Raw genomic sequence first — 11,189 nt, forward strand, 5'->3', positions numbered from 1 at the left:
ATACTGGGTTGAACTAGTCTTGCAAAAACAATTATAGCCCACTGATGAGTTAGCACTAGCCAGCGTATCACCTGATCTAGGCAACAGTTACCATATGGCTGCCACAGAACATAAATAGTAATAGCTAAGCCCTAGACACAGGGAAAACCTTACTTCTGCATGACCCTGGTCAGTCACTTGGCATTTAATCTCAGAGCTTCACGAGTAGTCATCTTCTGGGCATCACACTGTGTCACGAATGGCGGTGGAAAGGTTTCAGAGAATGAGAGAAATTCCTGAAATAAACCCCAAAAGCTGGAAGTGGTGTTGGGTGTGTTTTCTGTTATTGGCCCACAAGTTATGCCTTTAAAAGAAAGCTGCAGTGTGATGGAGGTTATTTCCTGGGAGAGTACCACTGGAGCCTATACAACTTAGTGGGAATTTATTGGTAAACGTGGGATTTCTGAACACTGCAAACCTGTGCCACCTACCTGGGTTCCCGTGGAGTCTGGGGTTGGCCTTGGAAAGGGCTTACAGCAGGGGGTCCTTAGCCAGGTGTTTGTTTCTGGGCAGCATGGCAATGCTACCTGTTGTGCTCAGCTCTGAATCACGGTTCGATGGCCATGGTCCAAAGGGTGCCAGACTGCCTCATGCTGTCTCGGGTGAAGACAACGAAAGCGCGACTGGAAGAGGGGGAGGCAGTTGAGTCACCTTTAGCTGCAGTTAAAGCGGTACTGCTACACTTCCAAAGCCTGAGCAGGCAGCGTGCCTGGGCTGTCTGGTGGAGAAACACCCATGGGGTGGAACCAGAGAAAGCACTCGGTGCTCGTACTTCATATCACAGCAGAGAACTGAGCTACACACAGGGCGCAAGCAGAGCAGCACCGCGGGGACACAGCCGCGCAGCCCCGGGCGGCTCTGGAGCAAATCCCCCTGAACCAGCACACGGCTCTCGCAGGAGAGGTTACGGTTTAACTGCACCCCCTGGCACCTCCTCCTCCCCGCTGGGACATTCACGCCTCTCCCTGGTACTCCGCTGCGGGTGTGCCCACAGGCATCCGCCCCTCTGGCTCGCCCCGAGCCCCGCCCCGGCGGGCCCTTGCCGTACCCGCGGGTCAGAGCCGCACTGCTCAGGGTCGGACCGCTTAGCAACGCACCGCATCGCTCCGCAGCGGACAGGCAGGTAGGCAGAGCCCAGACCCTCAGCTAGGGGCCGGAGGAACTCGGGGCAGCCTCCGCCCTCGGGCTCCTTCTCCGGGAGCGGTGCGATAACGGGACAAAAATGGGACATTGTCCTGCCTGCCGCTCCGCCCGCCCCGTGCCGCGGCAGCGAGGTCGGTAGCCATGGGGCGGGGGCTGCAGAACGGCGTCTCACAGCGAAGCGCTTGCACAGCGGCGCGGTCTGAGTAATCGAAAGTAAAAGCTGACGTTGGGCGCGGTGCTTGGTTAGCGTTGAGGGGTTTTGTGGGGATTTATTTGTTTGGGCTTTGTGGTTTCTCGGCATAGAGCTGGATTAAAGACAGTGCAAAGGTGGGGGGCGCTCACCTGTCCGGCAGCGGCAGCAGAATGCGTTCCTTTGGCCTTGCTGTAGGAAGACCCCTTTGGAAATAAGCAGCTTTGGTGCGGGCTCCTCCAGGCGGCTGGCTTGGGACAGCAGCTGTAACTCGCTGGGCCGCTGGCCTGCTTGCTGACGGCAGATGGGCACATCCAGCTGCCTGAGGCAAGAACCAGGAGGCCGGCTGCAGGCAAGCAAAGAGAAGCAGGAATCAGAACTGGGCGAGCAGGAAAACATTTTTAGCATCAAGCAGTGCTTCTGACAGGCCTTGGGTGACATTGTGTACCTGACCCAGACCTTGCACCTTCCATCCCACTCCAGGGACTTCTCGGGAGCATCTGTCCCAAAGGAATTTGTGTTCTGGGTGCAGCATCAGCCCTGAGGCTCTGTGTGCTGTGCTCCTCAATTTAGCCTTTCTGGCTAACAAAATCCCGGGCTCTGGCCCTGCATTTAGGGCTGCTCAGCCTGGCTGGGATTCTGTGCCAGGCTGCAGCATGCCAGAACCTTGCTGGCTGCTGAGACAGTGGTGCCGAAGGTAGCAGTGAGCCTCAGCCTTTGTCAGGAGTTTGACACCTGTGCTGTGAGGACAGGCAGCTTGCTGAAAGGTGTCTGCATCTCCCTGAACAGTTACTGTCAGGGTCCTCTATGGAGAAGTCCGGCAGAAAAGTGGAGGGGAAAGCTGTGCTGGGCACCCTGGGGTGTGCTGGTCTGTGAGCTCTGCCAGCACACCTACCTCCAATTTCAAGTCAGAAGGAAAGCTTCTTTAAAAAACAATGCCTTTAAAGTTAGTGTGATGGGGGAGGTCGAGAGATGCAATTTATGCTGGAAAGAATACTTCTTTTTCACTGTGACTGTTTCATGTGAAGACGTTGCACTGGCAATGGAATTCTTGCTGTCTCTCTACCCAGCTGCACTCAGATTGATCCTTTTCACTCTCGGTCACACAGGCTTATGTCTTCCTGAAGTCCTGAACTGACCAATGTATTTTTCAGCTGTAATCATGGAGAACCTGAGTAATGCCAACAGCAGATTTGCACTTGACCTGCTCAGAAGGTTTAATGAGACCAACCCAACAGGAAACCTCTTCTACTCTCCTCTCAGCGTTTCTGCTGCTCTGGCCATGGTCCTTTTAGGGGCCAAAGGTAACACCGAGTCACAGATGCTGAAGGTTAGTCAAAAGAAATGAAAACTCACTTTTGCACATTAAAAGTTGTTATGTTTTAGAGAAGGGAAAATGGAAGGAGGATGTTAATTTTATGTGCTCAAAAGGAGATTTCCATCATGCACAGTGAGGCTTCCTCAGGCTTCTTTCTGCAGTTGCCTTCTGCCTGCTCTGCTCCAGAGGCCTCTGCCCATATTTGTGCTGGGCACTGTTTCTCAATTATTTTCACTTGCTAATCCTTTCAGTAGGAAACTAAGTTAATTGATTTGTCAGTCTCCCATCTAAAATGATGGGAGTTTCCAGCAGCCAAAGCTTTACTAGTTTCTGTGAGACATTCTGATAAAGGAACCATTGTTTTGTAATACCAGGTCATCAATGTCATACTTGTTGCTAATATGATGTATCTTTTAAAGGAACACAGTAGTCATCTATAGTTTTACCTTTAAAGCACAACCACAGTGATAATCCATGATGATGGTACGTAATTCTTTGTATCTTAGTTGCAGCTATCTTGAAGGAGCTGAGTCCAGATGCTTATTTTCACCATAGCCTTAGGTAGTTAAGTAGCATAGTTTTAAAACCCTCATTAGAAGTTGCACAAGTGGTGAAGACAGGAGTGTGTCCTGAAGCTTCCTCTGTGGAGGGCCCTTGGTCACTTATTGTTTCCTTTTGTTAGGTTCATGCAGAAAGGTGTTGTAAGACTTCCCATTGCAGTCACCATCACATATTTGTCTATGAATAATTTCACCTTTGTATCCTGGACTATATGAGGAGTGGTTGACTGATCCTGTCCTTTCTGAATAAGGCAATAAAATTATTTTCTCACTACTTGTACAAACCTCAAACATGAACTCATGTATTCATACTGACAGCCCCACCCAGGATAAACCTACTGACAGCACAAATCTTGCAAAAGGAACTCGGGGAGGGGGAAGGAGAGGGAGTGTTTCAACACAGTCACCTTCAACAATCCATGTTCCCATACCATAATGCTTTGCTTAGGACAAGGTAAGTAATTAAGGAGGCAGTGATTGTTGACTGTTAAGGGCTCCATGCAAGCATATATAGAAATCTGCTTCTGTAAGCCTGTTTTAAGTTGCTTCTCTGAGGTTTGTGCTCTGTGATGTTTTCGTTCACATGTGCCTTAATATGGGCAGGCAGCAAGTCCTGAGCAAAAAAAGTAGTGAGATAAACCAAGGATTTTCCTTTTAATCCAGGGGGTGTTTCACAGTACTTCCCTACTGAGAAACACATGACTTCAGTTTGCACAGGGATGTCCCTGCTTTGGTCTGGCCTTCGTGTCTGTGAGGTCTGGCTGTTCCATCTGTGAGCCTTGACCAGCTCATTTGCCTTTTGGGAAAGAGAAATTGCACTAAAACATTTGTTTTTTAAGATGATGCTGGGTTTGTATATAGCCAAGCAGCTTTGTTTTCATACAACTGTAAAAGATAAATTGGTCTCAGATTTATTAAGAGCTCACCTAAGCTAGTTTTGATTTTATTCTCTGAAAAGAGAGGGTTATGACCAACAGCTTCAGCTATGAGTACATATAACCCAGGAGTTAACACAAGAGATGAATGTAGGCAGTACAGCACCAAGAAACAGTGCCATTCATTCTTGGAGGTTTACAGAAGCCTCTGAGCATCTTCCAGCCTCCTCTTCTTCAGCCTGCCTGCCTGCTGGATCAGACACACCCAAAGGAGCACCACATGTTAAGACAGTATTAGCAGCAGCTAATTTGCTTCTTTTCTTTCAGACACTTCATTTTGACAAAGTTGAAGATGTCCATTCAAGATTTCGGACTCTGACGATGGATGTGAACAGAAGCAATGCTCCCTACCTCCTGCGGCTTGCCAGTCGGCTTTTTGGAGAGAAGACCTACAGCTTTTTGCCTGTACGTCGGTGTAGAGCCTGATGCACCTTATATACATCCTAATGAGGTGTCTTCTTATCTGCATGCAGTGAAAGTTCTTCTTATCATTCCCAAATCTAGGATTTCCTGACTAATACTCAGAAATTATACGGTGCTGACTTGGCCACAGTTGATTTTGGTCGGGCTTGTGATGAAGCCAGGAAAGAAATTAACCAGTGGGTAGAGGAGAAAACTGAAGGTAAACCATTTTGATTAATAAGGTAGCTGGCAGTGTTTCACACTTTGAGAGCAGGAACTGAATGTATTATCTGCTGCCTTTAGAACACTTTAACTTCACCCTGGGATATTTAGTTGATGCACAGACAGAACCAGAAGATACTTAAGCAAGAACACAAACGGTTCCCTAGCTCCTGAGACTTTGGTGTTTTTGTGGTCAGGCTGATAAGTGCAAGAGAGATGGCTAAACACAGATTTATACTCTTCAGGTGCAGAATTTGTTTTTATTAATCCAGGTCCATTTTCTGTATATAGTTCTAAATCCAGTAATCGAATGTGACTGGTTTTTAGTTCTTGTATGATGGTTCTTAGGTGACAGTTTAAGATAAAAGCATTGCAAATTATATCCACAGTTTATAATACAGTGTAAAAAGTTTGGTGAAGACACAGGCAGTGGAACAAACTTCATTAATGAGCTGGAGGTCTATAGCTGCAGTATTTCTACAGCATCAGTTTCTTCATGTGTGTTCAATACACTGTCGACTTACTACAAGATTCTGTTTTGACTTTTGTTTTTCTGCCCTCTCTGAAGGTAAAATCCCTGATCTGCTGTCTGAAGGCTCAGTTAGTAGCATGACCAAGCTCGTACTGGTGAATGCTATTTATTTCAAAGGGAACTGGGCAGAGAAATTTGCAGAAGCTGACACCACTGACAAGCCATTTCGGTTGAATAAGGTAAGACAGCTGTATCTTGGGAGTATACACTAAATGAAAAGATCAAATATATAGGTGCTTGCATGTAAAATAGTAAAAAACCCCAAAGACAATCTATTCAGTCATCTGCTTCATGCTGAAGGGAGTTGATCTTTTTTGACTTTAAATGTTGTCTTTTGTTTGGCTAGAACAGTATCAAGGTGCAGGGTCTTGAATAAACATTCAGGTTTTGTGAGGATTGTGCTGTACAAGCCACAAGAGTACCAACTGTAACAGAAACTCATGAAGTCAGCAGAAGCAGCTGTTATTACTGGTGCAGGCAGCTTTACAATCACCTGACACAATGGAGGAAGCAATTCTTACCTTACTTTTTGCCTATTGGTTTTAAAAATTCTCAGCTGTTACTTTTGGTACCTTTCATCCATCCAGAATGAAAGAAAGACAGTAAAAATGATGTATCAGAAAAAGAAATTCCATTTTGCATACATCCCTGAAGTGAAGATTCGTGTTCTAGAGCTGCCTTACGAGGAAGAAGAACTTAGTATGATCATCTTGTTACCTGATGACATTGAAGATGACTCCACTGGACTGCAGAAGGTGAACCACCTAAGTGATTGCAGTTAATTAACGGATAAGTTTAGGCCTTGAAAATGAAAGCTTTAACAGATCCATGTTCTCAAAGCCTCAGATCTATCGAGTGTATTTTTAGACAATGCTCTGTTGCCACTGCTGTACAGGAAACATGCATTTGAAAACAAAGCTAACAATGAGAATTAACTTGCCTGGCCTACTTTTTTTTAGTGGCAGAACTTTTAGTGCATTTCGAAGTCTTTATCTTTTCAGCCTTGAAGTAGTGACACTGTTTTCCATTAAATGACCAGGATTCCATCAGCTTCTCAGTGGAGCTCTGGGCAACCTGATCTAATGGAGGCTGTTCCTGCTCGCTGCAGGGCAGGAGTTGAACTAGGCGACCTTTGGAGGTCCCTTCTGACCCAAACCATTGTATGATTCTTTAGGCTCTTTGATAGACTTTTGTTGCTTTAAAGAATGACATGGTTTAGTTGCTATCAGCACATGATGTTTCCTTCTGTATGCTGCAGTAAGAGGCAAAACGTTTGTGTTGCTTTGCAAAGCACAAACTGCACTGACTCCGCTGAATTTTAGCAGCCTTTGTTTCAGCTGCATGGAGCTATGCAAGATACAGGCATAGACATATCTGTATAGTGCCCTATAAAAGCCATGGCAATGTTACTGAAGTATGTCCACGCTGGTGATATGCAGTGATCTCTTGTCTTTTTAATTCTAGCTGGAGAAGCAGCTTACCTTAGAGAAGCTCCAAGAATGGACATGTCCACAGCGTCTGTATTCCACTGATGTTCATGTGCATTTGCCAAAGTTCAAGCTAGAAGAAAGCTATGACCTTGGATCAGATTTAGCAGCTCTGGGCTTGTTGGACGTATTTGAGAGTGGCAAGGCTGACTTGTCAGGAATGTCAGGGGCACGTGACCTCTTTATCTCTAAAATCGTCCACAAGGCTTTTGTAGAAGTGAATGAGGAAGGCACAGAAGCTGCAGCTGCCACCGCTGTCATGTGTGGCATTACTATGGTCCACATGGCTATAGAAGAGAATTTCAATGCTGACCATCCTTTCTTTTTCTTTATTCGCCACAACCCAACACAGAGCATACTCTTCTTTGGCAGGTGCACTTCTCCATGAAAGACACTTAATCATTTGCACATCAGTTTCTGCTGCAGTCAGTTTCACTCCTGTAGGAAGTTAATGCTCTGGTCTTGAGTTTCTGGTAGATTCTGCCTTTCCCATTTAAACAATCTCAGAGAAACTGAGGAGTGATTTATTTTTCTCTTGAGATGATTGACATCATCTCTACTAACTAGGCAAATCTTAACTGCAGGGAGAAGAAAGCTTGTGAAATTGCACTCCTGGAAGAGACATGTGCCTTTCAAAAGCATGACATTCTGGCCTGAACCTGGAGAACCTAAAAAAGAGACTCCAGTTTTCTAGAGAATGACTGTGCATAATCTGCAGCAAATATCCAATGTGTCTTTTTATGCACAAGGATTCAGCATTTACTGTGCTGACATCCATTACATCTTTATACACAAACATGTACTGTACAACAGCCTGATGCCTGAGAACCTCTGTGATCACATACTGCTGGTGCTCTCAGTTTATTTCTGAAGCTTGTTTGTTTGCATTCTGTACATTTTGGGTACTGTAACTTTTACCTGTACAACCTCAGTTCTAAGCAGGGCAAAATAATTTCTATTATTTGCAAACTGTATCATAATTTTGTCTTTTAGCAACAAATAAAACTCTTCAACTTCTGGTCAAAATGGAAATTTCTGCACACAAATTTAGGATTTCAAAATACAAAACCAACTGTCCACCTGTGACATGGGTTAGGAACTCTCCCTTCCCTCCCCTCCTTTCCCCCCCTTGAAATTTCCAACTATATACAAACTGGAAATAATACAGAAATCCAAACTCCCTCCTGTACAAAGGAGCTGCTCAGAAGGGCTCAAAGCTACCCCCCACCCCGGCTCCTATTTCTCCCTCTCTATCTTAGACAGGCAGACAATAGTAAAACCAAGCAAAGGTTAAAAGCCATCAAAGCTTACCTGTTAGTTGTTAGCCAAGATCAGATAAGAGGTATTAGAGCAGATCAAAGGAGCAGTGAAAGGGAACAGCATCACAGACCAGAGATTAGATCCAGCAACACACAGCAAAGCGAGGGAAGATTGATTAGATTGGGACTTTGGATCCCTCAGCGAGCCAATGGATGATACAGACATCATCATTACTTTCTTTTCATAGCCAATGATCTAATTTCTCCAATTAGCCTCAAACCAGCACAACCTGAAGGCCAGCTTCAGAGAAAAGCACTGATGCAGCAAGTGTGATCAGCTGTATGAAATCCTTGGCCTGTTCGGAGCAGGTAGAAATAGCAAAACCCAAATTCCTGAGTAGAAGAGGTGATGGTTATGAACCATCGACTTCCCTGCAAGTGTAATGATCAGAGCTAGAAGGCGCCTAAAGGCACAAGGAGTAACAGTTTACATGAAATGACATCACCACAGGCTTCCATTTTTTGCAGTATATAAAAGCTAACATCACCAAGAACAAGAATCTGAAATGTCTCACTACTAATTCCAAACCTGTCTTTACACTTCTCTGGTATTTTTCATCACTAAATCCCCTGCCTGGCATACTCCATAAGCATGCCCCAGGAATGTCCTCCAATATCTGACCCAAATACCAATGCTTTATGTCTTCCAAATACAAGTCCAGCAAAGCAAAATAAACCCATTTTTATTAGTCTTCAGTGTTTGTTAAGTAAATACTGGGTTGAACTAGTCTTGCAAAAATAATTATAGCCCACTGATGGGATAGTACTAGCCAGTGTATCACCTGATCTAGGCAACAGTTACCATATGGCTGCCACAGAACATAAATAGTAATAGCTAAGCCCTAGACACAGGGAAAACCTTACTTCTGCATGACCCTGGTCAGTCACTTGGCATTTAATCTCAGAGCTTCATGAGTAGTCATCTTCTAGGCATCACACTGTGTCATGAATGGCAGTGGAAAAGTTTCAGAGAATGAGAGAAATTCTTCCCCTTCGAGTGAAATTCCTGGTGCCATACATTTTATGATTCTAGTACTACCCTAATGGTCCTCATCTGCTTTGTTTCACAAGTCAGTTAACCTTCATTATGGAACAGACTATGATTTCAGCCATCTCAGCTGTTTTTTACTGGATTAAAAAACAATGCCCTTGCTAAACAGCTGAAAGACTTTATGGTTTACATTTTTCTGAGTTAACACAGTCCACTCCTACAATCCCCTCTTCCCCCCTGTCTATGGGAGGGAAAGTAACACCAAAAATCATCTGCATTGAGATAAGGAGTTTATAGAGATGAGATGCTGTATGGTTTACCTTAGCCAAAGCAGAAGCGGCAGCAGAAGCCAGCAATAACACAGTTCTCTCCGCCCCAAGCACACAGAAACCAGTACAAAGACCAACACCCCAAATCGTCATGGGTTGAGTTGAATCTGCTGCTGAATATATTCAGTACCATGCTGCCATGATGCCAGCTTCAGAATGAAAGTGGTGGCTGGAGCAAAGTTTCATGGGACTTGAAACTCAGATTCTAATATGAGAGGTCTCCCATTCCGGCTGCTGTCTCTGGTTTCTGCTTTTGGGATGTTGGTAGCTCTGGGCTGGCCTTCATGTGCCAGTGGAGGATCCGTTTTATTGCTGCCTTCTGCTGCTGCCACTGCATTTAGATGTGCTTGTCTGAAACAGGCTAGGGTAATTATGCACTATATTATCTCTCAGTAAATTCCTTATCTAAATCCACTTTTTTGGTCTTACTTTCTCTCCTATGTGCATGGGGAGAATGGGGTTTATGAGATCATCCTGTGTTAACCCAGGAAGGTGACAAATAAGGAATGATCCTTTGTGAGTATTTACTATAACAATCTTTGGCAACAAATATTGTTGCAGAACTTGTCTGTGTAAGTACATGGAAGACAATGCCTGTATCTCCACCCCTACATACCCACTTAAGTCATACAATATCTACTACTACAGAATACTTACTACTTTCGTGATGTATCTGACCATACATTGCTTTCCTGCAGTTTTTAGAGAACTTGCAGTTTGGCTCATGAACAGGCATAGCCTCAACACCAGCAGAAGAGAGTGGAGAATAAATCTCTTATCCTTTTTCCGGAAGATCTCATCATGTTATAAAATAATGTATCATGTCATATGTGGTAGATGGAGATGTAAAATATTTGTCAACTGCAGAAAAGAAACTACAGTCAGAAGTTTTCCTTGGGTAAATCTTTGTAGTGAATTTAAGTCCTAGTAGGTAGCAAAATTAAAAATAGCTGGTGAGGTGATCCCATTCTTTTGGCTAGTGGAAGAAAAGAAGATTGAAAACAATACCTTGGACTGCATTATCCCAGCACTTCTAACTGCCAATTGCAAAAGGAAGCACACCAACCCCTTGCACACCTTAGAAGACAAAAAGAACAATCCATTGATTGGGTCGGCTTGCAATTCATGGGGCTTTTAGTTATTGCCATCAATTCTCTGTGTCTCAAGAATTAAAATTAATGTTGACTGACAGTACAGACAATTTTGCCAAGAGTGTATATATACATACATACATTCTTGGCAAAATTGGGAAGAAACATAATACTCTGTGTGTGTGTGTATACAAACACACACTCTTTATGTCTCCATTCTTCTATGTGTCTCTAAAAGACATCCTGCAGTGAAGAACAGAGGAACTTCTGTGAGGAGGAACAGAAGTATGCACTAATGCAATCAGTTTAATTTCTGAAACATTTCAGTTACATGATAATCCTTCACTTAAGCCCTACATTTTTGGTATGCAGAACTTCAATATGAAGACTACCAAACTGGGACCCTCACAACAAAATTCATCTCCATTGCAAACACTCTTTGGGCAAGGGAGACAGTAATACAAAAGCTTTGCAGACTGTAAACGGAAAACCTTTGCTCAGGGTCAAGGTCCAGTAATCTATCTTGAAACATGAGTCATCAGCTGAATTTCCTGCTACAAGAAAGTTAAGTTGGCTTCCTGATTTAAACTGCATTCTCAGACCACAGACCTCCTGGCCTACAAGACACGTG

General features: G+C 44.2%; 1 protein-coding gene across 2 annotated transcripts; it reads left to right on the plus strand.

Annotated features, from left to right (window-relative positions):
• The first annotated feature begins 1,059 nt into the window (after positions 1 to 1,059).
• Positions 1,060 to 7,854, plus strand: LOC135184892 (leukocyte elastase inhibitor-like). Of its 2 annotated transcripts, XM_064161088.1 has the most exons (7): positions 1,060 to 1,162; positions 2,527 to 2,702; positions 4,453 to 4,590; positions 4,690 to 4,807; positions 5,378 to 5,520; positions 5,929 to 6,096; positions 6,806 to 7,854. In XM_064161088.1, exons 2-7 carry the CDS (start codon positions 2,535 to 2,537, stop codon positions 7,214 to 7,216), a joined length of 1,146 nt encoding a protein of 381 aa, XP_064017158.1. In that variant the 5' UTR covers positions 1,060 to 1,162; positions 2,527 to 2,534; the 3' UTR covers positions 7,217 to 7,854. The 2 variants fall into 2 exon arrangements, with proteins under 2 accessions (XP_064017158.1, XP_064017157.1); XM_064161087.1 differs by lacking the exon at positions 1,060 to 1,162 and having other exon boundaries at positions 2,448 to 2,702.
• The last annotated feature ends 3,335 nt before the right edge of the window (positions 7,855 to 11,189 follow it).

Source organism: Pogoniulus pusillus, chromosome 21 (genome assembly GCF_015220805.1).
Source record: "Pogoniulus pusillus isolate bPogPus1 chromosome 21, bPogPus1.pri, whole genome shotgun sequence".
NCBI classification, from domain to species: domain Eukaryota; kingdom Metazoa; phylum Chordata; class Aves; order Piciformes; family Lybiidae; genus Pogoniulus; species Pogoniulus pusillus.